Source organism: Tachysurus fulvidraco, chromosome 25 (assembly GCF_022655615.1).
Source record: "Tachysurus fulvidraco isolate hzauxx_2018 chromosome 25, HZAU_PFXX_2.0, whole genome shotgun sequence".
Lineage (NCBI taxonomy): Eukaryota > Metazoa > Chordata > Actinopteri > Siluriformes > Bagridae > Tachysurus > Tachysurus fulvidraco.
The window spans coordinates 16,718,728-16,746,540 of record NC_062542.1 but is presented as its reverse complement, the minus strand read 5'-3'; the positions used below and the strand labels follow the sequence as shown (position 1 = coordinate 16,746,540).

At 42.4% G+C, this 27,813-nt stretch overlaps 2 protein-coding genes across 10 annotated transcripts in view; both read right to left on the bottom strand.

The window, feature by feature from the left end:
* Nucleotides 1-3,155: 3,155 nt before the first annotated feature.
* LOC113646350 (FK506-binding protein 5-like) lies at nt 3,156-10,237 on the bottom strand. 9 transcript variants are annotated; one of them, XM_047808533.1, is made up of 10 exons: nt 10,102-10,178; nt 9,498-9,666; nt 9,185-9,287; nt 8,718-8,844; nt 8,533-8,609; nt 6,386-7,727; nt 5,420-6,244; nt 4,955-5,143; nt 4,040-4,801; nt 3,156-3,869 (listed from the first exon to the last, which is right to left on the bottom strand). In XM_047808533.1, exons 2-10 carry the CDS (start codon nt 9,536-9,538, stop codon nt 3,640-3,642), a joined length of 3,696 nt encoding a protein of 1,231 aa, XP_047664489.1. In that variant the 5' UTR covers nt 9,539-9,666; nt 10,102-10,178; the 3' UTR covers nt 3,156-3,639. The 9 variants fall into 9 exon arrangements, with proteins under 9 accessions (XP_047664489.1, XP_047664490.1, XP_047664491.1 ...); XM_047808534.1 differs by having other exon boundaries at nt 4,955-5,140; XM_047808535.1 differs by having other exon boundaries at nt 4,955-5,137.
* Nucleotides 10,238-13,005: 2,768 nt separating this feature from the next.
* ctnnd2a (catenin (cadherin-associated protein), delta 2a) overlaps nt 13,006-27,813 on the bottom strand; it is a 58,863-nt gene continuing 44,055 nt past the window's right edge. The window contains exons 8-12 of the mRNA XM_047808378.1: nt 27,414-27,498; nt 21,198-21,324; nt 16,139-16,270; nt 15,218-15,294; nt 13,006-14,858 (exon numbers count right to left, since the gene is read on the bottom strand). Of these exons, the coding sequence (XP_047664334.1) occupies nt 14,598-14,858; nt 15,218-15,294; nt 16,139-16,270; nt 21,198-21,324; nt 27,414-27,498 (682 nt within the window). The 3' untranslated portion in view covers nt 13,006-14,597. The remainder of the gene's footprint in view (nt 14,859-15,217; nt 15,295-16,138; nt 16,271-21,197; nt 21,325-27,413; nt 27,499-27,813) is intronic.

Here is a 27,813-nt window from a genome sequence, read left to right as displayed (position 1 = left end):
CGTTGAAACTAGCTCCAGCCAATCAGAGTGTGTTTCGTCCCTACGTAGACACGCTTGTACGTGAGCGTGGCTCGTAAACAGAAGTCAGAGCGACACATACGGGTACTTTGATTCGTTTCCAAATTTGACAGCGAAAGTGTTGCCATGTCCACAGTTTTAACGCTCGTTTTACAAACTTGTTTTCTTACTGCCTCTTATTAACAGGCATAAAGTAGTGTATTATTATTATTATTATTATTATTATTATTATTATTATTATTATTATTATTATGAATATGATGATGATAACTATTATGATGACGATAATAATAATAATAATAATAATAATAATAATAATAATAATAATAATAATAATAATAATAATAATAATAATGTATTTTGCTCAATTCTTGCTAAAAATTTAAAGGGAGGATAAAGTGTCTGTTTCCTGAAGTCATAAAAGTCATACATTTGGCATATTAATACAATAAAGTGAAGCATCACATTTATTTGATGCATTGGAGCTTTTTATTCCCATCTGAAGGACAGACGACTTTTGCTGTGATGTGAAATGAATCCCAATACAAGCCTTTATTGTACAAATGGAGTTCCTGAGTAATGCATTAGTAGTAAAGTGTAGATTATGTCATGAGTAAGATGAAAATACAGTATTTTGTATGTATAGTGTCACTATTAAAAGGTGCAATAATAATGCATATACTGTAGTATTTACTGCGATGATGTGCTGAGCTGTTTTAACCACCCATCCCAAGTCCTTCTGACCACGCTGTGTTATGTTGTGTGTGAGTTTGGTCTCAAAGGAAGTGCAATAGAAATTCACCAGGGGCTTTGTGGATAGTCTGTTTCAGTTTCTGGAGGAAGAATAGCCTTTGTTGTACTTTCTTCATCACATGAGTTTACATCAGGTCCAGAGGACTGGTCTGAGTTTTTTGGACTCAGTCAGAAGAATTTCTTTTTTTTACTTCCTTCTCTGCTGACTCCAAACTTACAGCCTTTCCCATGTCACTCAGAGACAGAGTATGCTCGAGGATATGCCTTTGCTAGATATTAACTTTCAGACCAGAGTCACCAGCTCCATAGCATTAGGCAACAGACATTTATCCTCCAAAAACAATGTGGTGTCATCAGCGAGCTGCGCAATATTCACTTCCCCTTCAAAAATAGTAATTAATTTCAAACTCCTTGGTTAAGAGAAATAGAAATGGGGATATTGGACATCCCTTTCTAACTCCATGATGTATGACATCTTTCAAAAGTGCCAAAATTCACAATTAAAGACCTGCTAATACTCCTATAAAACATGGATATAGTGTCATTAAATCATTTTCCAAACCCAAATAGCTCTAAGGTATGAAAAATAAAGGTTTTTTTATTTATAAAGATCAAGAAAAAAACCCTTCATCAAGCCAGATTGAGATTTTATAAGTAATATAATCTAGACCGACTTTTAATCTGTTGGCTTAGACAGAGGCTAATATTTTATAGTCTATTGTTAACAGTAATAGGACACCGGTTGCCAATTGGTAGAAAATCCTTTATTCACGTTGGTATTAGAGAAATAACTCCCTGTTTCATAGTAGCTGTTATATCTCCCTGATCGATGCATTCTTTATACATATAAAATAAAGGCAATTTAATAACCTCCTCCCAAAAGTGGACATAAGTTCTGCAGAAGTCCATCAATACTGGGCTATTTACCCTTTTTCATTGAATCTTGAGCTTGTTTAGTTTCATCTACTGACAATTCAGAATCACAAATTTTACTAAGCTCACCATCGATGACCTTAATACCAAACTTAATTTTCTCAATTCATTTTTCACAAATGTCATAGTTAAAGGTGCGGTGCACGTCGTTTGAGAAACGCTTCAGAAAACTGAGTCTGGCCGACAAACAAAACAAACGTGTTGCCAATGAGCAGAAAGGGGCGTGTCTTGTCAATATGCGGCAGAGAAAGTGTTCAGTGCGCATGACTGACATTAGCATAAAGTGATTAAAGGCTTACTATAAGGCAAGAAGTAGGACCTGTGTTAATATAGGATCAGCTTTCCAGCGCTGGAGAGAACTGAACGTCTTCGGCGTGAAGCGGAGATAAACCTTTCACGCTACAACACACAGTACTACAAAAACACATTTGTATCACCATGGTATTACTCATTGAGTTCATTTATTGATAAAAATATCACCTCGGCCAGCTGCCCCAGCAGGTCCCACCATAATAGTTGCCTGGTTTACATATGTATATGTGGGGCGGAGCTAAAACGGGATGACACCCATTTGGGTTAGGGGCGTGTTTGTTTTGGTCATTTCAAATGTCAACATTGGCTTTCAAACATCGTACACCGCACCTTTAAATTTAGAAGTATAAAGATTTCTGTAAAATGTGGTAACAAATTCTGATATTAAGGGCTTTTTTACACCCGGTCACTTCATGTGTTCTCTCTATCTGATTTGTTAAAACTGTACCATTTACATCAGGCCACATAAATGCGTCATGGCGAATGGGATATCGATCCGATCTTTCTACTCCCGCCCACAATGCTAATATGTTTTACCTCTTTTCCGGGGTAATTGAAACGGAACGCACTTTATTGTACGCGGTTTTCAAAAACGCGATCAAAAAGAAGACGGAAAAACTCGTTACGACGTTTATGTTACAAAAAACAGTTTACATTTATTTGTTTCTGGCGCGATGCGCGACTCGTAAGTCACCTGTGAGTGACGTATGTGGCTTGAACAACCACATTCATTTACACCTGTCCAGTTTCATCTGAAACGCGTCCCAGGCCACCTCCTGAAGGGGTTCGAACCATCGAAATTATGTCCGTCTCCAAAACGTTTCGGAGGGCATTTAGACCTGGTCTTTTTACCATCGGATAGCTATCGGATCACAGAAAACATGTGAAGTGACCAGGTGTAAAAAGCCCCATAGTTTCTGACAAACTAAAGGGAGGAAAAAGAAAACATTTTAATGTGACGTTTTGTTCAATTTCCAGAAGTTAACGGGACAGGTTTCCTGAAGTAATAAAAGTCATATATATACATTTGGCATCTTAAGACAAGAATAGAGCGAAACATCGCACTTATTTGATGCATTGGAGCTTTTTGTTCCAGAAATTCTCATCTGAAAGACAAATGACGTTGCAGTGATTCAAAATGAATCCCATGACAAGCGTTTATTGTACAAATGGAGTTCCTGAGTAACACATGAGTAGAAAGGTCAATAAATAGCATGTAAAGTACAGTATGGTGTATATACAGTGTCACTATAAAACAGTGCAATAACAAAAGTGTATCTAGTAGTTACTGTGACATAATGAACGGGTCACTGAAGCCTTTATGTAGCTTCTACGTTCTGTGTCCAGGAGCATCATCACACTTTAACAGAAAAGGACCTTATCCAAACATTTGCTACAAATTTGGAAGTCTCTCTGTGAGCATTCTCATTCAAGCAAGAAGAATCTTCAGGGCCACATACATGAGAGGAAAGAGAGCACATCACCTCATACTCTAAGGTCTTCTCCAACTTTTTCTCTCAGTGCACAGGTCCTGATCGAGGGAGACGGTAGAATCTTGTTCTTTTTCACATAGTGAAGATTTCATTGATGGAACCTTAGGCTTTGCTAGAAGATCCCTGGTGTTTAAACCAGGAAACACTTTTTTGACACATCGTCAGACGTTGCTGGTCTGTGCTCAGTACTTTCTTCTGTGACTTCTTCAAGGTCAAATGTTCTGGACGAAGCCAGAGACAAGTTATCACTTGTGGTACTTAAACAGCCAGAGCTCTTCTTCATGCCTTTTGCCATGTTGGATAAGAACCTGAACTTTTTGGTAGGACGTGTCTTTCTCCTGGCAGATCCTTTTGTAGAGTCTACAGTGTGGACAGAAAGAACGGCATGAAAAGATTGCAAACTGCCAGCTCGTACTCTGAGAAGTTTTAATACTTTGGAATAAATCTAGCACATTTAGAAGAGACATGAAGATAAAGAACATATATCTTTTAAAGATTATAAAATGTGTGTAGTATAAGAAGATTCTAGCCTGGCTTCTTAGTAGAGGGTGGTGATGGAACGAGGCTGGGATGTTCCTGATGACCAATCAGCTGAAGGTCTTGGGCAGCAGTCTCAGAAGGAGTGGTCAGGACTGAATCATCCGAAAGTTGTTCTTCAGCTCCTTCTTCAGGTCTGAGATCTTCTTCAATAGATGAAGACTGGTCCTGGTCAAGCGATGTGGGGCACATCACCATGTCAATGTCAGATATGTAAGGGATGGAGAGGGGAACAGGGACCTCGATGGTTGCTTTTTCAGCAGTGTCCTCCTCGAGGTTGCTCACTTCTCCAGATTCTCCAGAAGTAGCAGTGACTTTCTCATGAACGCTTTTAGACAAGTCAGAGTCAGACATTTCATCTCTTGAAGCCAGAGGTTCATCGAGATGGCTTATGGTTTCAGAAACAGCCATGATGCTTTTTTCCTCCTCCTCCTCCTCCTCCTCCTCCTCCTCCTTGCCTGTTATCTCAGGCCCAGAAGACTGGTCCTGGTCAAGGGATATGGAACTCATCAAACTGAGTTTTTTGAACTCGGTCAGGAGAATTTCTTTTACTTCTTTCTTCTCTGCTGACTTCAAGCTTACAGCCTTTACCATGTCGGTCAGAGACAGAGTTGTCTTGAAGACATCCTCTCTCTTGTGGATGATGGTACTTGATTCGGTGTCAGATTTGTCAGGGATGGAGAGGGGTATGTTTTGCAGAGCGCTGGCCTTTGTTCTACGACCTGTCCTTATCGTGGCAGGTCCTCTCGGGGAGTCTACAATTTGGACACAAGGAAAAACAGTGTGAAAAGGAAGGTTCTAAATTTACTAAACTTTAACACAGCGATAAGGTAACATTATATACGTCATATAAGCAGAACCTGGATAAGGTTACAGAGGTTAGTGATTGAACTTGAAGATTCCTGTACCTGCCATCTCACTAGAGCATTGTGAAGGAACAGGGCTTGCAACTTCCTGATGTTCAATCGGCTGACCGTTTTGGTCAGTAACCTCAGAAGGAAGATTCTCCTCAGAAGGAGTGGCCAAGACTTGCTCATGATCAACATCTGAATCATCCTGAAGTTGTTCTTCAGCTTCTTCTTCTTCTTCTTCTTCTTCTTCTTCTTCTTCTTCTTCAGGTCTGAGATCTTCTTCAATTGCGGAAGTCTGAGGTGGTGGGATGAAATCATCTGAGACACGCTCATCTTCACCCTTAATCTCATCCTTGCTCTTTACCTCAGGTCCAGAAAAATGGTCATGGTCAATGACTTTCGAGATCAGCAGACTGAGTTCTTTGGACTCAGTCAGGAGAATTTCTTTGACTTCTTCCTTCTCTGCAGTGACTTTCTCACGAACGCTTTTAGCCAAGTCAGAGTCAGACATTTCTTCAGCACCTTCTTCAGGTCTGAGATCTTCTTCAATAGATGAAGACTGGTCCTGGTCAAGCGATTTGGGGCACATCACCATGTCAATGTCAGATATGTAAGGGATGGAGAGGGGAACAGGGACCTCGATGGTTGCTTTTTCAGCAGTGTCCTCCTCGAGGTTGGTCACTTCTCCAAAAGTAGCAGTGACTTTTTCACGAACGCTTTTAGCCAAGTCGGAGTCAGACATTTCTTCAGCACCTTCTTCAGGTCTGAGATCTTCTTCAATAGATGAAGACTGGTCCTGGTCAAGCGATTTGGGGCACATCACCATGTCAATGTCAGATATGTAAGGGATGGAGAGGGGAACAGGGACCTCGATGGTTGCTTTTTCAGCAGTGTCCTCCTCGAGGTTGGTCACTTCTCCAAAAGTAGCAGTGACTTTCTCATGAACGCTTTTAGCCAAGTCAGAGTCAGACATTTCATCTCTTGAAGCCAGAAGGTCATCAAGGTGGCTTATGGCTTCAGAAACAGCCATGATGCTTTTTTCCTCCTCCTCCTCCTCCTCCTCCTCCTCCTTGCCTGTTACCTCAGGTCCAGAAGACTGGTCCTGGTCAAGGGATATGGAACTCATCAAACTGAGTTTTTTGAACTCGGTCAGGAGAATTTCTTTTACTTCTTTCTTCTCTGCTGACTTCAAGCTTACAGCCTTTACCATGTCGGTCAGAGACAGAGTTTGCTTGAAGACATCCTCTTTCTCCTGGATGATGGTACTTGATTCGGTGTCAGATTTGTCAGGGAGAGGGCTGGCCTTTGTTCTAGAAAGCTTGGCAGATCCTCTTGGGGAGTCTACAACTTGGACACAAGGGAAAGCAGTGTGAAAAAAATGTGAACAGAAGGTTCTAAATGTACTAAACTTTAATACTTCAAATAAATGTTCAACAATGTTTATAAATGTTATAAGATCATACAGAAGATACTTGAAGGTTGCCTTACCTGCCATCTCACTAGTTTCTGGTGAAGGAACAGGGCTTGCAACTTCCTGATGTCCAATCAGCTGAAGGTCTTGTTCATCAACCTCAGAGGGAACAGTTTCCTCAGAAGAACTAGGTTGGTCAAGATCAACAACTAATTCAGGCACAAGTTGTTCTTCAGCCACATAATCAGAGGTCTTGAGGTCTTGTTCAGTAGTTGAGGTCTGAGGTGGTGGAATGAAATCCTCCGAGATGCTCTGATCCTCATGCTCGCCCTTAACCTCAGCTTCAGAAGATTCGTCTTGGTTTTTGGAGATCCATATATTCTTTACTTTTTTTATGATTTTCATGAAAGCATGATCCTGGGTTGTAGTCAGATCTTGTTCATCAACCTCAGATGGAACATTTTCAGATTGAGGAACTTCTTCAGAAGGAGCAGTGACCTCCTCGAGGGGACTTTTATCCGTAATGTCTGTCACAGAAAAATCCTGGAGGTTTCCGTGATCGAGATCCGATTCGTCTGCCGGACCGAACGCGGTCTGATTTCTTTCGTCAGCTCTATCTGCTGGCTCGTGGAGTGAACGTTGGCTCTCCTCTGAGTTAATCCTTTGAAGGATACATTCGCATGCTCTTTTCACATTATAGACATGACTAGCAAGAGTACTGGTCATGCTATCAGGAGAAAGTCTGTCAATGTCCTTATCTGTGTTCAGAGTGTCGACATCGATTAGAGATGCGAGGATGCTTTCGAATACATTCTTCACTATTTCTGTGGAGGTCTTGGTTACTGAGGGAGTTTTGCTTGACACACTTTTAATGCATTCGATAATTTCATCTCTAGATTCAATGAGACTGAAGCCGATCAGAGATGTGACACAGAGACTGAATCCGAGCTCGCTGGTACAGTCTTGCCGACAGCTCCTTGCTGTACTGGGGAACATGAGAACTTCTGGCTGAACTCCGGACTGATCCTGCAAAGCATGTTGTAGCTCCTGAGACTGGGACAAAGCATTTTCTAAATGAAGACTGATCTCCTCCATGAAGCGCTCGGTCAACTTCTTCTTGTATGATGCAGACTGTATGTAATGCACTATATCTCGGGCAATTTTGTCTCTAAGCACTTTGTTCTCAGGTTTAACCTCAGTTTTATCTTCGACGGTTTTATCCGTCTTCGGGACGTCCCTCAAGCTTCGATCTGCCTGCTTTTTCTGTACAGTTATATCTCTGGGAGTCATATCCTTTACTTCAAGCTTAGGTTTTGCTGAAGGTCTCACACCTTCATCCAGTCTCTTAGTCATCTGGCTCAGATCCTTAGGGGTAGACATTATAAACTTGCCAGGTAACCTGTTGTCAGGCGACTTGATCTACAATCACAGAAATAAGAAAAAATTTAGAGTCATTCATTCATTCATTCCCTACCGCTTATCCGAACTTCTCGGGTCACGGGGAGCCTGTGCCTATCTCAGGCGTCATCGGGCATCGAGGCAGGATACACCCTGGACAGAGTGCCAACCCATCGCAGGGCACACACACACTCTCACTCACTCACACACACACTCACACACTACGGACAATTTTCCAGAGATGCCAATCAACCTACCATGCATGTCTTTGGACCGGGGGAGGAAACCGGAGTACCCGGAGGAAACCCCCGAGGCACGGGGAGAACATGCAAACTCTACACACACAAGGCGGAGGCGGGAATCGAACCCCCGACCCTGGAGGTGTGAGGCGAACGTGCTAACCACTAAGCCACCGTGCACCCCCCCGCCCCCCTTATAACAACATGAAGATGTAAATTATACTGTTATAAACCGTGAAATATATATGATCGTATAACCCAAAACATTGCAAACAAAGTTTTTTACTGTAAAAAATGAGGGTTTATTTTTTTTACAGAGCAGGTAATCATTATCATGCAAAAATGATATCCATTCTAAATGCAAGTGTAAATACATATCTTACCTACGTCTCCATTGAGAAAGACATAAATGATCAGTTTCACCCAGTATCTAAGACCTGAAGTGCTAACATAGTGTAAATAATGATAAATTAACATCTTCTCAAGCGAATGCTGAGACGGCGACATTTTCTGCCTGCACTTTTTTTTTAATCTATGAAGAAAGCCTGTGAAATTCGTCCTACTCAACGTTTCGATCCCAGACGTACCTGAGAGTCATGGACGGTTTCCTCCATAGAGAGTTTGGCTCTGATCAGATCTCTCCTGGGCCCCTTTGCTGCAGGTCCTTTATACGACACATGCATTAGCTTCGTGTGAATTCGTCGAACACATAAACAACTGGTTTATAATTCATTGTTATCTGATAAAAAAAAGGTACTTTTTTATATCTTACCAGCACTGGCTCTTTGACCGCGATCACCCGAGAGCTTCATGCGTGATCCGTATCCGCTCGCTTTACTAAAGGGCACGGACTCTTTGGGGTTTGTCGAGACGTCGTACATGCTGAAGACCCGAGACGTCTAAGACGAAAACGAGACAGATGAAGGATTGATAAAATATTCGACTCTATTATATTGGAATTAATAAAATATCTCCGGTGTTTGTGTCACTACACGTTTAAGTGTTGAGCTCTGAATAATCCTGAACGTTATTTCTACACAAAACCGTAACTGATAGTCGTTACGTTTCTGTCGATATCCCGAGACGTTTGACCGGATTGGAGGTTTGTTCAGCGGTTTAAAGTGTTTATTACATGTTCAAAACATGTTCATTAATCTAGCTCTATGGTTTACTCGATAAAAACACACAACGCATCAAAATATACCTGACAACATAAAAATCATTTAATGATCAGGTTACCTGCTGGACTTTCCCAGTTGGAGGTTTACGTGCTAGAGTTTGCTGTATGACATCATCCTGTCTGCGAATGCTACTCGGTCCTGCGGCGCTCATCTTGGACCCTCTTTAAGAAGCAAAAACAACAAAAAAGTCTCGGATTAAAACACGCTTCAGATCCAAGACTTTTCCACAAAATTGCTTTCCAAGCTTTTCTTAATTCATGTCCTATCACCAGGGCAGAGATTTGTATGATATGACACACGGCTCTCTGACTTCTCACATCGTACATTGTACTGATTCTCCCGTGTGTGAAAAAGGTGTACCGACTCTTTACCTGACCGGAAGCTGCCTTGTAGTTTTCATCGATTCCTGCATCTGATTGATATATTACGATAAAAACGCTGATCGCGATGCAGGAACGTCCTCACGGTGTAATGACGGGGCTTCTATCTACTGTAAGATCAATAAAACTTCTTTATCTGCAGGAACTGGAAGTTATAAATCTGTGGAAAAATAAAGCACACTGACTTTAATCCAGATGTGGCGACTGCGGTTTCACAGGTTCGGCTGCATCTGTGATGCTTCAACACACCGTTTGCTGGAGTTTCAGTTAATCGGACAAATCGGTAAAATTTCTAATCAGAACAACTGAATTGAAAGTAAACACTTTTTATTTAATGAAATAATTAATAAAGTTCAATTCAATTCGAGTTTATTTGTACGACGCTTTTCTACAGCTGACATCGTCTCAAAGCAGCTTTACAGAACATAAACAGCCCAAAAGGTTATTATAAAGAATAATAAAGATTAATAGAATACAAAATTCAAGGTTAATATTAGATATATTTAGTTCACAATGTGTATGTATTTATCTCGAATGAGCAAAGTTGTTAATGAATCATCTTTAAACAGTAAAAGAAAGACAGATGTGTAAGGACCTTAGTGAACGAAGTGTTTACCTGTCCGCATTATTTGATTTCTGCCCTTGGAGACCGTAATTTAGAGTTCTAATTCTGATTCCGATGTGACGTCACACCGCTCAATTCTACACCGCTCGCTCACTCGTTGATCATTTTTTAGCGGGTGAGTCGATTCAGGATCCGAATCGCTTTCTCAGTGCACAAGCGTAGTTTTGGTATATAAAGGGTTTAATGCGTTTACATGGAAGTCTTTGTGTATTTCTTTTTGTGTATTTATTTCTGTATTCCTCCTGATTGAAGTGGTCTTCATTGAGAAACCAAGAAAGTGACTCGAATCGACTCTGCTGCATGAATCGTATTCTGGAGTTTTTGAGCGACTTAAAATGATTCAATCTACTGATTTATTTATATGAATCATATGCTGGAGTTTTTTTTGTTGTCTTTGCTTTGTGATTCCTACAAAAGAATGAAATTTAGTTTTAATCACGTTTTTATTTAAAATGTTTGTGTACAATAAAGATATAAATAAAAAAAATATATATACATACACTAAAGATATATACATATATATATATGTGTGTGTGTGTGTGTGTGTGTGTGTGTGTGTGTGTGTGTGTGTGTGTGTGTGTGTGTGTGTGTAAATGTTATTGTGTAAATCATATAAAGATATGTGTCCAATAAATAAGTAAATGTGTACAGAATTTATATGTATGTATGTATGTGTGTGTGTGTGATATATATATATATATATATATATATATATATATATATACATACACAATAACACACTACAGTAATATTTAGACGATTATTGTAATGTTTGTGTTGATTTACACAATAATTGTACAAAAATCTACATTACTACAATAATCATCTAAATATTACTGTAGTGTGTTATTGTGTAAATCATATATATACTGTATATATGTGTGTGTGTACAATAAATAAATAAATGTGCACATAATTTACATGTATATATCTTTATCCTAATAATTTACATGATTATTGTACAATAATCTACAATACTACAATAATCATCTAAATTATCGTGTAAATCAACACAAACATTACAAATATCATCTAAATATTACTGTAGTGTGTTAGTGTGTAAATCATATTCAGACACATCCAGTCTCAGTACTTTAATCTGAGTGGCTTTAACTGCACAGAAGTTGATATCTAAACAGAAACAAAACTGCCATTCACATCCACCACCAATCTGTTTACTTCATAATGTCCATATTGTGTGATATATTAATATCTTCCTTACTAGACCTGAAGATAGTTCTTAATAATGTGGTCTATGTATATATTTAAATCTGACCTGATGAAACTTACCTCCTCAAGCTCATTTCTTGGAGATAAAAACCCAGGGTGACTAAAAGCGATTGACTGAAATGTCCTGAGCCGGTCGTGAAATTCCACAAATACTATATTTTATGTGAACAGGAAGCACAGAAAATGTAAGAAATAATCATTTTCAGAAAACAACGACCAGCCATGATGCTGATGATTGGGGAAAAAAATGAAGCCAATCGTAATAAGACATTGATGGACAGGAAATGAGCAGCTGGAGGCTCTCAGAAGGACCGAATTGAAAGTTTCTGAATGACTAAATCCCCAAAAGCTTTCCCACAAGATTAAAAATTGGCACTTGGGATTATTTGTAGAGACTGTTCTGCTCTCCTGGAAGCATCTTGTGCTCTCGTGTAAAAGCCCTGCATCCTGGGAGAACTCTCAGTAATCGGTTCCTTCTTCGTTCCCGGTCGGCCGCGTGTCGACGTACATCATGCCGAACCTGCTGGAGATGGAGTGTATCGTGATCTGTCACTCAGAAGTGCTGAGCTGTGGATTATGGGAGATGTGAGCTTACCCTCTGTTAGTGGATGAACCTGTGAATCTATTCAGAGTTCATTACAAATGATGGAGAAGGAAACGAGCTGGGAGTATTTTTACAGCGCTTTCACACCAAACACTCCATCCCTGGTCCAGTTACCATCCCTGGTCCAGTTACATCTGTCATTTTCATGAATGAAAGTAGGATGAATTTTCTACAGGGTGTGTGATGGAGACAGAGTAGAAAAAGACTTGAAATAAACATTTTACGTCTAACACCCTATTTCTTTCTCACAGTTGTCCTACAAAGCAAATACTTTAATCTGGCGGTTCGATTCCCGCCTCCGCCTTGTGTGTGTGGAGTTTGCATGTTCTCCCCGTGCCTCGGGGGTTTCCTCCGGGTACTCCGGTTTCCTCCCCCGGTCCAAAGACATGCATGGTAGGTTGATTGGCATCTCTGGAAAATTGTCCGTAGTGTGTGTGTGTGTGTGTGTGTGAGTGAATGAGAGTGTGTGTGTGCCCTGTGATGGGTTGGCACTCCGTCCAGGGTGTATCCTGCCTCGATGCCCGATGACGCCTGAGATAGACACAGGCTCCCCGTGACCCGGGAAGTTCGGTTAAGTGGTAGGAAACGAATGAATGTCATTCTGTCATTCTCTACAGAGGACAATCTGTTAATAATAAACATATTTAATAAATCATCGATATGGTCAAACTTACATCTGGGGGCTGTGGGGGTGTGGGGATGTGGGCCTTGGGCGGTAGGTGGGTCTTATACATGCGGGATATGATTGGATTGGATTCTCAGAATTCTTAGAATTTCTAAAAAAATTGAGCACTTTAAAATGAATCAGTAATCGGATCTTCGGGACGCCTTTGTGACGAGCTGTTTATCGTGTTATTAACTTTATGAGAGTGCTCATAATTATTTATGAACAGCGCAGCACAGAGTTTTTTTTATCTTCTACTCGACAAATCAGCGATCTTCATCACTATTAGCTCCGCCCACACGTCGCTCGGCTCGGGTGCGTCCGATTCATCCGATAAACTCAGAGTCGCGTGATAAAAAAAAAAACCAAACAGATAAAAGATTGCAAACAGTAATTTTATTGTCCTGGCATCAGAACATCATTAAAATCCAGCCTGATTATCTATGGAGCTCGGAAACAACAACAACTGAGACCGGGGATCGACGTTATCATTCATCTTCGTCTTCTTTTTTTCTTCTCCTTTCTTTTTTTTTCTCTGTCGGATTTAGAACATTAAAGTGAACAGGATTTTTTAATACAAGTCTTTTCTTGCCGTTTTGTTGCTTTTTCATGACACCGATATCTGCACATAAAAATGATATAGATTTATATTTATACGTATATTTATATCATCGTCATCATTCTCTATGAACATCTCAGGCTAGTAGGTTTTTTTTTTTTTTCACGGTGCTTTCGCCAGAAGTCGGACGCTAGAAGCCACGCGGTCTGTCATCATCTGGGACGTGGACGACACACGGCACACACTCGGCTAACACACAGAGACGCTTTTTGTACATCTTTGGAGGAAATGAAGCGTGGAGAGATCTCGCTCTCCGGCTTGTTACTCCAGTGTCGTCTAGACGAGTAGCTTAATTCCAGTAAAAAACAATCAAACAAACAAACAAAAAAAATTAACCACGACACGTTCATGACCAACAGGGTGAAATGGTGGAAAGTAAATAAAGAATTTAGATTTGGGTTAAAACATTTCCAGTGGTGATTTTTCTCGTTTGGCACGACGTCGGTCATCCGGATGCTCGGGTTATCGACGGACGACGGACCGTCGTATCGTTCGAATTTTTCTGTTTGAACGTTTTTTGCCTCGAATAAAGAAAAAAAAAAGTGACAAAACAAAAAAAAAGTTCAAATATCTACATCTCTGTTTTTCGGCAGTGAGAAAGCATGTCGTCGACACGGAGAGTGGAATGATCTCAGGACCGCTTTCAATACGTCGCGCCGGACGGAACTCCTCCATCGGATACGATACCCTGTCTGAGAATAACGCATAGCTGAGACCGTCCTCCGAAATAAAAGTGGTCTAGGTTTTTTTTTTTCCTCTTGTGCTGTAAAAGAAGCTCCGAAGTCACCTCCGAGTGGCAGCAGTGTAACGTACACCGATCGAGTACAGAGTTCAAACCGGGAGGAGGAACACAGATAGATAAAAAGGCTGGAAAAATCTTAAACACGTCTCAAACATTCAAACTCAACATGACTCACAATGAGATGGTGAAACAAAACCAGAACAAAAAAAAAAAAAAAAAGTGAAAAGCTGTTCCCGGAATTCCGTCCGGATTTGTCCGCGTCTCTTTCCCTACCTTACAGATCCCTTTCAAAACCCTTCCAAGGTCAAAACTTTCCATCGTCGTTCGTACGGTAAATCCTTTCCTTTTTTTCTGTGCTGACGTTCCGATGTTCCCTCTTCGACCTTGCTCTTTTCCCGGAACGAGCCTTCTGACGGACGGAATGTGTCGACGCGAATGTGGTATGCATGCACATGCACAGTTTTCCAGCCTCTCTTTGCAAGCACCCGGATTTGGGTGGATTCAGGAGTCCCTGGGAGGGTGGGAGGGGAGGTTCGGGTGTGTGTGTGTGGTGTCAGGGGTCAGCCGCGGGGGTCATCCGAAGGGAGGGGTCATCATTCGTGGAGTCCTACACCCATGAGTCGGGCGAGGCAGGGTAGTGACTCGTCTCGTAGTTAAGTTCGCTGTAGGGACGTGCGGCCGAGTAGAAGTCCACGTAGTTCCCGGTGGACTTGAGTCCCAGGTGCATGCTGAGGTCGGTGGCGGGAGCAGGCCGATGGACCTGGTCTTCAAAAAAAGGCTCTTCAAAGTTCCTAGTGGAGTTCTGAAACGGAGGAAGCATCTCGTAGTCCTTTCGGACGCTCTCCTGTGGAGCGGGATGGGCCGAGATCTGCAGCGAGGAGACGGAGAGCAGACACTGTTAACGTACGCCAGCAATAAACATAAATAAATAAACAAATAAACAAATAAACAAACAAATAAATAAATAAACAAACAAACAGAACTGAGGTAGGGTAAATGCTACGGTAGTCATGTGACAGTCGCTATGTTCATACAAAAAAATGACACTGTGTCCAAGATTTATACTTTAATGAGTTTAAACTAGTGATGCAGCAGCGCTTTAGTGATTTCACCTGTCCAGCTCCGTCCGCGCAAAAAATCATGCTAACGGCGCACGGGCTGGCGCACGGTTGTGTCCTGGGACACAGACCGGATTTCTCATTAATATGGAACTGAACAAACTGTTACCTGGTTGTGCTTCACCTCTTCGTTTGGAGTCGCGTAGGAGTTGCGGAACAGCGTCGAGGTTCCACACGAGACTTGAACTGTAGAAAGAGACGTAAAGACAGAACGATGGACAACGATGTGGGCGGGGCTTAGACGTTTTCATTTTTTTTAATCACGACTCATACAGGAAATGAAATAGAGAGACTCTCGAGTTCGAAGGGAGCGCTCGATCGGCGAGGGAAATAAGTCAGAGCGCTAACGCCTTTAGCGCCTGCGGCTACAGGATGACACATCAATCATGCAGGAAATGATGTCATTGTTAAATTGATCTGAACTTCCTGCGGAGCAGCTTAGGTTCTGCTCGGCTGTAGCGAGATCGACCCAGACGCAGCGAGGTGACGGAGAGGTCACACGCTGAGAGCTGATCCTCATCCTTCTCTCCTCTCGTTCCTCTCCTGTGTATCTTCTCCGTCTCTCCTCCACGTCCACATCCATCTCTCTTCTACATCCCTTTCTACTTCTTGCCTCTCACCTTCTCACCATCTTTTTCTTCGTCCTCCCTCTCTCATCTCCCTCATCTCTTCTTTCCACCTTTCCTGCACATCCCTCTTTCCTTCTCTGCACCTTCTCTTTATCATATATTCCTTTCTTCCTTCTCCTCATCACCTCCTTTCTCCCACTGCTTCCCTTCCTCCACAACCCCCTGACACTGTTCTCCTCTTATCCTTCTCCTCCTCTCCTCCACATCCTTCTGTTATTTTTTCTTCTCGTCGTATCCTCATCCCTCCCGGTGTCTCCTTTTCCGTTCTCTAGTTTTCTTTTTAACTTGACCCTTTTCTTCTCTCCCTCCTGTTTTCCTCCCCTCTTTTTATATCTACTCCTCCTCTTCCCCACCTGCCCCACCATGCTGTCCTCTTCCTCTCCACCTCCCTGAGCACTCACCTGCTGCGGCGTCTTTCCTGGATGAGTGTTCGCCTTTGTTTCCATGGAAACTAGCATTGGTTCCAGTGGACTCGTAGTCCGTCTTCCTCTCCTTGAGGCTGATCATCTCTCTGGGTGAGGCGGGGGCGCTCGCTGTGAATCACACACACACACACACACACACACACACACACACACACAAACACACACACACACACACACACATGAGCATCTAAAGCATCACTCAACCTGCCTCTCTCTTTCTCTCCCTCTCTCTATGAGCTTTAATCTGTCTCTCTCTCATCTCCGTCCCTGTCCTCGTCTTCCCTCGTCTTTATTCGTCGTCACCAGATGAAAGTCGTGTGGCGGTGTGGATCGTTATTCTTCATTAGTGTGGTTCAGCGTGGCAGCAGGAATGTGATTTCCGACAGACCGGTGGAGGAAAAATAAAGTCAGCTGCAACATTCCTAATTCCCCTGAAAGACTCCTACAAGGACAATTTATCTGAAGAATAAACACACTTCCTGTTACGACTACGAACACACACACACACACACACACACACACACACACACACACACACACACACACACACACACACACACAGCTCTCATCAGTATTGTTCTTAACTACACTAATGGATTAAAAAAACAAAACAATTCTTCATCCTAAACGTCTACGGCGGCGAAACGGAGGACGTTTTATCTACAGATACGTTAGTGATAAAAAGGTCAAAGCAACTTTCGTCTTTCATACAGTCACATATTCAACAGGAAGTTGCATCATCTGTATTTCCCGAAGATCACAGGAAGGAGAAAAGTGCATTCGCTCGTACTTCGGCGTTTTATTTGTAGCGTTTTACTGACATCGTCACAACCTCGCATCCGTTTTTAGGGACTAACGTTTACGTCAATAATAAAAAGGAAATCGTTTTAGTTTCCTTGTTCTTCTTGTACATTAGCACTCATGCTAACCAGACTGCACGTATTTGCTAATTCTACACAATAAGGTTATTCGACATAGAGCAAAATGCAGCAAATTATCCTTTATCGAGGGTGAGATCTTGTTCAGATAAGTGTTGATTCTTAGGTTCAATGTTAAACGATGACGTGTAAAGTTTTAAATACGAAGAATTGAATTTCATTTAGCAAGTCCCGCCCACTTTTAACATTTTTTCATATTGTCTCAGAAGAAGGGGCGTCACGGTGGCTTAGCGGTTAGCACGTTCGCTGCACGCCTCCAGGGTCGGGGGTTCGATTCCAGCCTCCACCTTGTGTGTGTGGAGTTTGCATGTTCTCCCCGTGCCTCGGGGGTTTCCTCCGGGTACTCCGGTTTCCTCCCCCGGTCCAAAGACATGCATGGTAGGTTGATTGGCATCTCTGGGAAATTGTCCGTTGTGTGTGAGTGTGTGAGTGAATGAGAGTGTGTGTGTGCCATGCGATGGGTTGGCACTCCGTCCAGGGTGTATCCTGCCTCGATGCCCGATGACGCCTGAGATAGGCACAGGCTCCCCGTGACCCGAGCAGTTCGGTTAAGTGGTAGGAAATGAATGAATGAATGTCTCAGAAAACTGAGGATCATGAAATCACGTGTTACCTAAATAAATAAAGTTTGTCGTCTGACCGGCTGAAAAAAGCAGAATAACTCAGTTTGGGTTGCCATAGAAACAGGTAAAAAAAAAAAAAAAAATAATCCTGTAAATAACAGCGACTTCTACAAACTTTCCAGTCCAACCAAAAAAAAAAAAAAAAACCCCAAAAAAGCTTCAACGATCACGCAGAAAGCCGCAACACAACGTCTGGAAAATAACACACAAAAAAAAGCAACAAGTCAACAAATCAAGCAACACGTTTAATGTTTGCTCTTTTTGACACGAAGGTCCTGAGATAAACACAGACCTACTGTAAACATCTTCACTAAATACACCACCATCTTTCCGTCTTTCTATCTTTCCGTCTCCAGATAAAAGTCCGACTTCTCCAGACGTTTCAGACCGGATCTCTTGCCAAGGACACATTATAAACATTAGCTAGCGTCAGTACATTACTCAGCTCATTGCAGTCAGACCATCTGGTGAGCAGAATTCCACAGATGCAAATATTAGTGCACCCTCTTCCCTCCTGCGAAGACGAGCGAGAGAATAACGAGGATTTATTGGCCTTCGCTGGAGTGATGTATTTTTTGTCTCTCCCTCCTTCTGTTTTGTTTGATTCCTCTTCTTTATCTTGGTTAATTATTCAACGTTACTCAGCAGAAGGAAGCGCGCTGTATCTTCGGCTTCGGTCGAGTCTTCTTACAGCCATGACATCTTTGTTCTGGTCTCTAGAGAACATCAGAAGCCTCAAAGCCTCAAACTCCCGGCTCTGGTCTGTGTGTTTGGTCTGGAGAGTAATACCGGCTCTGTGGTGGTGCAGAGGAAGTCACAGTGCTTTGGGTTGTGTGATTGCAGAACTGGGTTAGATATCGATTTGACTCTTTGTCTCTACATGCGCTCGAACCCTGCTCGGTGTCTGGGCTGGTGTCAGGAGAACACCACAAGAACATGCTGCTTTTTTTACAGCTCGTTCTCAAGGCCACTCTGGGACGTTTCGGTGCCTGAAAAAGATCACTGTAGACTCCGAGAATCAAAACAAACCGATCACAGGCATCTCTACCGTCGTAAGGTCACGGAATCAGATTACTCCGATACCTAAACGAATCATCAGTCATCATCAGACTCTATAAATAAGCGAAAAAAGAATAATATCATTCATCGGTCAGGACGTGGAAATCCAGGCAAATTCACTCTCATTCATTCATTCCTCTTCTACCGCTTATCCGAACTTCTCGGGTCACGGGGAGCCTGTGCCTATCTCAGGCATCATCGGGCATCGAGGCAGGATACACCCTGGACGGAGTGCCAACCCATCACAGGGCACACACACACTCTCATTCACTCACACACACACACACACTACGGACAATTTCCCAGAGATGCCAATCAACCTACCATGCATGCATTTGGACCGGGGGAGGAAACCGGAGTATCCGGAGGAAACCCCGAGGCACGGGGGGGAACATGCAAACTCCACACACACAAGGTGGAGGTGGGAATCGAACCCCCGACCCTGGAGGTGTGAGGCGAACGTGCTAACCACTTAGTTTAGTGTTGATATTTTCAAACACAAGGTTTTCTTTAACCTAAGATATTATGGCCGATTATTAATATTATGCTGCAGGATCTCGAGTTCTGTGATCACAGGAACAGGACGAACACTTGGCTTTAGAGCAAGAAATAAAAAGACTTACTGCCGTCCTAATCAATAATCCATCAAATATAGACAGAGGAGGTGATTTAGACTTAATGATAAAAAATGATCTGAGAGCGTAATGCATTAGCGCCAAAGCTGCCAGTGAAGAACGCAGCGTGACTGCTCGGCTTTTCCCCCTAAAGACCCCAGTGGCTGATTCATCAAGCTGAGAAATATTCCTCACATCGTTCACTGCTTGTGCTTCAGTCATTTAAAGAGCCATTAGCTCCTGGTCTCTCTGCTCCACAGCTCAGCTCAGTCCTCCAGCAACCCCCCCCCCCCACAACCCCCAAACCCCCGGGTGCAGAAAAAAAGCACTTTTCTGCTTCATCGGGACACAAAAGTCCAACAGAAACACATTACACCAGAACAGACCAGTAAAGGTGTGTGTTGGGTTAGGGGGCGAAATCTCAGGTTTATACACAGTTATTTACATACAACAAAAACACACACACACACACACACACACACACACACACACACACACACACATATATACACACATACACACATACTGTACACACACACACACACACACACACACACACACACATACTGTACACACACTCACACACACAGAAACATCATACACACACACACACACATACTGTACACACACACATACTGTACACACACACATACGCACACATACATCATACACACACACACACATATTGTACACACACACATATACACACACATACATCATACACACACACATACTGTACACACACACACACACATACATCATACACACACACACATACATCATACACACACACACATACTGTACACACACACACACACACACACACACACACACACACACACACACACACACACACACACACATACATCATACGCACACCATACACACACAAACACACACACACACACACACACACACACACACACACACACACACACACACACACACACACACACACACATATACATACTGTACACACACACACACACACACACACACACACACACACACACACACACACACACACACACACACACACACACACACTCACAGGAACAGTGCTTTTTTTATAGAGAAAACATCAACAGAACTCATAATACGTTTTCTGACATCTTCAGCACAAAGGCTTTATAATTCTTTGTGATTTTTATGGTAACACGACAAGTTTTTTGTGTCTTATCAGGAATTTAATTCAATTTTGAGCTGAAACCAAACGTGTAAATTGAAAAAAAAGTTCACTGAAAATTCAATAAAATAATTGGAAACAATTAAAAAATACTTTTATCATTATATTAAAAATACATTATTATTATTATTATTATTATTATTATTATTATTATTATTATTATTATTATTATTATTATTGTGAAAATCACACTGGACAAAGATGGATAATAAACTGATCTTTCCCAAAAAAAATTATATTTATCATTTTAATTTTAGTTTTTTTTTCAGATTTATTTTTTTATCATTAGATAAAGCAGAAAGCGATGCTTAACGACACCTGGGGTTTGTGCGCTTAAGGCATTTTGTACAGAAAACAAACTCACTATAATTTCTTTTTCTCTACAGATCTGAACTTTTCAGAAACGTTATTAAATGCAATTTTCTCTGGCTTCACTATAACCTCCTCAGACAGCTTGTCATCTACGACCTGTTTAATCGTCTGACTCACGTATCAACATCCTTCACTTTTACACCTGAAGCCTTTCAGGAAGAGAAAAAGCCCTGATGTCCAGAGAAACAAAAAATATACAGCAAAGTAATAAAATTCACACGTTCCTGAGAAGCTTGTCCTCACCTGAGCGATTGTTGGGCGAGGTCCGGACCGGAGAGATGGAAGGCGTGCGTGAGAAAGAGTACGGTCGCTGTCTGTCCCTTTCTATCGTCGAAGCAGAGCCGATAAAGTGATACTGAGAGTAACCGTCCTACAGAGAGAGAGAGAGAGAGAGAGAGAGAGAGAGAGAGAGAGACAGAGAGAGGAGAGAGGAAAGAGAGAGAGAGACAGAGAGAGAGAGGAGAGAGAGATAGGAGAGAGAGAAAAAGAGAGAGAGAGAGAGAGAGAGAGAGGAGAGACAAAAAGAGAGATAGGAGAGAGAGACACACAGAGAGAGAGACAGAGAGAAAGAGGGGGAGAGAGAGAGAGGAGAGAGAGAGAGAGACAGACAGAGAAAGAGGAGAGAGATAGGAGAGAGAGGAGAGAGATAGGAGAGAGAGAAAAGTAGAGAGAGAGAGAGAGGAGAGAGAGACACAGAGAGAGAGAGACAAAGAGACAGAGAGAGATAGGAGAGAGAGAGAGACACACACAGAGAGAGAGACAAAGAGACAGAGAGAGAGAGAGAGAGAGAGAGAGAGAGGAGAGAGAGAGGGGGGAGAGAGAGAGAGAGAGGGAGGGGGAGAGAATATTCAACAGTTAGAAACCTTGAGTGATTTATTAATTAATTATTTATTTAACACTAATTTGTTTTAAATGAGATTCCATCAGAAATTGAAGAGAAATGAAGAACAACATAAAGACAAAATGAGACAATACCAAGAGCTCGTCTACAAACGAACATAAACAACCAACACTTTATCTTGTGAGAATTCTCTAAATAACATTCGCTTTTTTTTTGGTAAATAAACAAACGTGTTGTCTGAAGTTTGTCTATGACATTTCAAGCAAAAGCAACTTTATTTGTGGGCGGAGTCAATGCAAATGAATTGTATTTTGCACCTGCATCTGATTGGCTAAAGATCTGTTCAGAAAGATTTAAGGCTTTATTCCTCTCGACTAAGCCGTTCATCTCGATGCGTGTGGATCCGGAGTCTATCCCGGGAACGCCGAGCACTGCCTCAGGAAGGACGAGTTCTCAGGCTCTTTTAACATTACATCATTTTATTAACTAAGCGTTAACTGACCGAGGTGACGGAGATGTTTGTGTTAACTGCGTCTGTGTCACACACTAGGTGAAGGATAAGAAGTGAGTCTTCACACTACATGAAAGCCTCATGACTCCCCTGAGAGCTATCAGGAACGTTCAACTTGACATTTTCCTACCCTCTTGGTTCGGAAAAGGGATTTTCGGCTAAGATCAAAGGCTTTGTGGAGCACAGCAGTTCAAAGCTGCCCCACTTTCTGTCTTCCATCGCACCCATGCCAACATCTCCGTATCTCTGCCACACGGCCCTGCTGGCGGAGACGTGCAGATGTTCCTCACTGACTTCTGCTGAGGGTAAACTCACCAGACAGGCAGCTGAGAGCAGCGTGCACCAAGGATGAGACAGAACTGTGGAGTCTCTGGTCTTTACCAAGCTGTATTATGTGTCTTCTTTTAAAGTGTCGGCATTTTACACCACTGCGATGTGGAGAACTCGATGTGGAGAACTCGACGTGGAGAACTCGATGTGGAGAACTCGATGTGGAGAACTCCATGTGGAGAACTCGACGTGGAGAACTCGATGTGGAGAACTCGTTCAAACAATAAAGAGATGATAATAATTAATAATAATAATAATCCTGGGGGTCATGGTGGCTTAGCAGTTAGCACGTTCTCCTCACACCTCCAGGGTCGGGGGTTCGATTCCCACCTCCACCTTGTGTGTGTGGAGTTTGCATGTTCTCCCCGTGCCTCGGGGGTTTCCTCCGGGTACTCCGGTTTCCTCCCCCGGTCCAAAGACATGCATGGTAGGTTGATTGGCATCTCTGGGAAATTGTCCGTAGTGTGTGAGTGTGTGTGTGAATGAGAGTGTGTGTGTGTGTGTGTGCCCTGTGATGGGTTGGCACTCCGTCCAGGGTGTATCCTGCCTCGATGCCCGATGACGCCTGAGATAGGCACAGGCTCCCCGTGACCCGAGAAGTTCGTATAAGCGGTAGGAAATGAATGAATGGATGAATAATAATCCTGAGGCTGGTGACAGTAACTTCATCACATCAGACTGTTTTACGGTATTTTCCTGTGACACGTAAACATCAGCTGATAAAACAGAGAGGAAAGAAGGAATGTACAAGAGAAAAGAAAAAGGAGAAATGATTCTCTCACACTGCAGCTTAACACTCAGGTGGAAAAAGCTCTGGTTCGGTTGTTTATTCTGGAGCGAGTCGAGTCTGACGACATCCGAGCGTCATGTCAGAGACCGAGGCCTGGAATCGCGAGCGTAACGTCTCTGTTACTGTTTATTCCTTTATTTATTCCAGATTTATTTACAATGCAGGATTTCTGAGCCACAGAAAAACATTTTTTTGTCAGAGTTCAGAATCGGATTTAAAAGACAATGACTGATAAAAATTGTAGAGATCGAATAATCGAACACGCTAGCAAGCCGATTAGCTTCACTCCGCTAGTAAACACATGCTAACTAGCTTCTTTACGCCACTGCAACTATCTAATAAAGATTAACCGCATCACGTATTTTCATTTCCTTTTAAGTTTCCAAACCAGATTGTGGAAATCTTATCAAAGCTTTTCTTAGCATGTAAATGTGTAAACGTTTCTGAACAAACCGAGTACAAACGTTTACCGTATTGAGCTCCAAGCCACTTCCTTCCTTTATTTCCTCTTCATTTATTTATAATCTTTATAATAAGTTTATTTTGCATACGGCCGTAGCACCGACACCTCGTGTGGCACGATGCTGTAATTCGTAAGTTCAGGCTGGAGGACGAGGAGGAGGACGAGGGCGAGAAAGGGCGAGAGCGCTCGGAATAACCGTCATTACGGTCCGAGCGGACGAGAGCACGGCTTCAGCGAGATGTTAATAATAGCAATCTGAATGTCGGTGGCCTTTCTTTAATGTCAACCTTCATGACATTAGGGATGGCATCCAGAGCTCAGGCAGGAGAAAAGGAAATGAAAAAAAAAACAGACTGTTCAAGGTGAAGAAGAGAGATTTTTTTTACCACATCACCTACACACAATGAGCTGCACTTCACTCCTCAGCCTGAAGGGGGCGTTTTAACACTGCAAGCCAAAAAACATGATTTTATTTGCTCAAAATGACTTCCTGTATTCGGAACTAAAATCAGATCAAGGCAAACAGCTACATGAACATGATAAAGTGGATAAAGTTGTTGAGTCACTTCCTGTAAGACGAGACGCAGGTCTGACGGCAGCAACGGCAACGAGCGAAACCTCCAAACCACCGAAACTCACCACATTTCTCTTGTTGTGTTCACATCATTACGATGATCTACACAATATTTAAGAGCATAATATTTGAATATATTATAAAAGTCCAGAGCGTTGTGAACTCTAACGTTTTAGTCTAATAGAGTGCAAAGATTTCAGGCCATATACATTTTAAATGGAATAAAGAAATAAAGGAAAAAAGAAAACAGGATTTAAAGATGTTAAGAACTATTTCCTAAATGTAAATATTATAAATAAAATATAATAAACTTTAATTAAACCTTCAGATTTTTTTATTTCGTTTTTTTCCATTACAGTTAAAATAGATTTTTTTTAAATAATAATAAGAAATGTTCAAAATGAACAATAAATATATAATTAAATCTGTTTAGCATATAAAAAATATTTCAAAATACTAAAAAAAAAAAAGTCCCTTCATTTCCGAGGGGTGTACAAACTTATGCACTTGACTGTACGGTAATTAATCCGAAAATAATTCTGCTTAAAGCAAGTAAAAAAATAACCTATAAATAAATAAATAAAACTTTAGCGCTGCAATAAAATTGCACACGGCATCTGACCGTATGAGGTCCGAGATCTTTTCGGTACATTTTATATTTTAGATACTTATTTAATTCCGCATTTTTCTGGCCCTGAAATCGGCTCCGCCCCCATTTCAAAGAGTCGTTGCATTTCTCCTCCCAGGCCGTAGAGGGCTCCAAAAAATCGAACGCTGCACCTTTAAAGGAATTGATGAAATGTGTGACACATAAATAAACGAATATCTTAATGAGAACGCTCATTAATTCAGACGGCTCTGATGTTAAACATGTTTATGTTAGTACACTGAGCGCTGTGAGACTCCTTTAATCCGCTCGGGGGGGGGGGGGGGGGTGGGATTGCCGGCTCGGCTGCAGGACCTCGGCTCGTGTTTGGACGACGCTGAGGCTAATTCAGGATACGCGTTTGAAGCGGTGAGCCGATTAATAGCCTTTTTCTGTCTCTAAAGGTCAGAGAACACTTCGTCTCTCTCTGTGTTCAGCAGCAGAGTCGCATTAACCCTTTAGGCACAATTACAGCACAGTGCTTTACATTTACAGCATTTAGCAAACACTCGTTTCCAGAGTGACTTACATTTTTATTTCAATTGAGAGTTAAGGGCCTCGCACAGGGGCCAGGCTGTGGCAACTCGGTGGACATGGGATTCGAACCGATGACCTTCCGATCAATAGTCGAACGCCTTAACCAGCTTTAACTATGACTCGGACTAAAGTGAATGACAGATAAATCTGTTTCCTGTGATTGTTGCTGCCGAAAAACAGCCTTGCAACTTTTTTCAAAATCAGGAAAACAACTTGAATCAGTGAAATCACAAAAACAGGATTCTTCTAATCAACTCCCCACAGAAAGACACAAACTTAGCTTAGACTTTCTGTGACGTTCCACACACATGATGTCACGTGACACGGCTCGGCACGGATCCGCAGCTAATGTCGAAATATCAAAAGGCATCGGTTTCTGTCGATCGTGAAATCCTCAAACTCAAACAAGAGTCAGAGGTAGAGGTCTTCACTTCAACCTGAGGTCTGACCGGAGACACGAGCGGGTTCGAGTCTGAAAGTTTCAGGTGTGCCTCAGACACGAGTCGGGTATAATAATAGCGGCGTCGGGTCTCGGGTAATTTAAAATGAATGTGTTTTTACCGAACGGACCCGAGAAGACCCGAACCCGAGAAGACCCTGTATCTCGTGTGTGTGCCTTGACTCGAGTCCTTTTCCTCTTCTCTGTTTGCCAAGACCGCTTGCGACGTGTGGATGGCGACGTGTGGCTGGCGACGTGTGGCTGGCGGTAAGCTAATTTCCGTTGAACCAGACCTGTCTATCAACTTTGAATCCACGGTGTAGCGGTTACTTTAGTGTAGAGTTACGCAACATTCGGGTCTAGTAGGGTTAAAAAAAAATTGCCGTCGGGTCGGGTCGGACTCGGGTCTGATTTTTTCCGGGTTTGTCTCGGGTCGGGTCTTTATTAAAAAAAAAATGATGCATGTCAGGTTCAGGTAAAAAGTGATTCGGGTCACTTCGGGTCGGGTACGTTTCTTTAGACCCGAGAAGACCTCTAAGTCAGTGGTAAAGCTGCTCGTTAAAAAAAAAAAAAAAGAAAAGAAAGAAAGGAGAATACGGAACCTTTTTATCTGGAGAGATAAGATGTTCCACAACATTACTACAAACGTATAACATTAAAGGTAGGTGCTGTATAAAGTACACAGAAAGTCAGAGAGACGTTATATAGTTATCTCCAGAAGGGGGCGTGATTCGTTTGTCGCTGAGGAAAAACTAAATAGGCTCAAAATTCGATGTCATAGCAACGGTGCGTATTAAAGTATGTTTGTAATGTGATTTTTTTTTTACAGGTTTAAAAAGAAACGATAAAAGCAGAAAGACGCGAAAACATGACACGTAGCCGGCGTGTGATTCGGCGGCAGAAACACGCGGCGTTCAGCCTGAAAACAGCCTGGCGATAAAACCAGACCGCGACGCCGACAAACACGCATCGATCCCACGGTTTTTTCAGTAAATATCTCACAGATTCACACGTGTTTTTTCTCGACAGCTCTTTCTGAGACGCTCGGCGCCGAGCACGCCTCACGTATCGTATTTACGCCTCTCTCAGCATTCTGAGCAGAGAACATTTATGGATTTTTTCAGGCTGAGAGAAATTGCTCGGCTTGAACGAATTACAGCCGCTGAGGTTTTATTGAAGTTTTATTGTCCTCTTCAGCCATCAGAAGAGCCTCAGACTGGAATATTTTCCTGCCTTAATCACACTGAAGCCAAGGACCAGATCACGTAACAGACACAGTGATGATGGTGATGAAGATGATGATGATGATGATGATGATGACATCCTACCTTCTTGTAAAGGCTGCGCAGATCTCTGTACTGCCACATGCTGCTCAGGACCTGAGCTGCTGCTTTCACAACCTTGGGCGAATGTCTGAAAGAAAGGAAGAGAACAAGAGAGAGATTGACCTCAATATGGTACTCATTCATTCCCAAAAGTATTGGCACCCTTTTTGAAAACCAGGAAACCAGGTGTCACTGTCTGTGTCTCTAGTTCGATTCAGAGCTTTAGTGGGCGTGACCTAAAGTGGGTGTCTGAAGGGGGGCTCAACTGGTTAAGGCTCTGGGTTGTTGCGTGGAGGATCGGGGTTTAAGGCCCAGCACAGCCAAGCTGCCACTGCTGGGCCCTTGAGAAAGGCCCTCAACCCTCTCTGCTCCAGGGGCGCTGTATCATAGCTGCCCCTGCACT

Excerpts from the sequence above, each read along its gene's own strand:
- LOC113646350 (XM_047808530.1), bottom strand. The coding sequence starts at position 9,538 with ATGCAGGAATCGATGAAAACTACAAGGCAGCTTCCGGTCAG. Across the intron at positions 8,845-9,184 it reads CAACTGGGAAAGTCCAGCAG|ACGTCTCGGGTCTTCAGCAT; the intron begins GTAACCTGATCA and ends TTTTCGTCTTAG. Across the intron at positions 4,802-4,954 it reads ATGCTCTAGTGAGATGGCAG|ACTCCCCGAGAGGACCTGCC; the intron begins GTACAGGAATCT and ends TCCAAATTGTAG.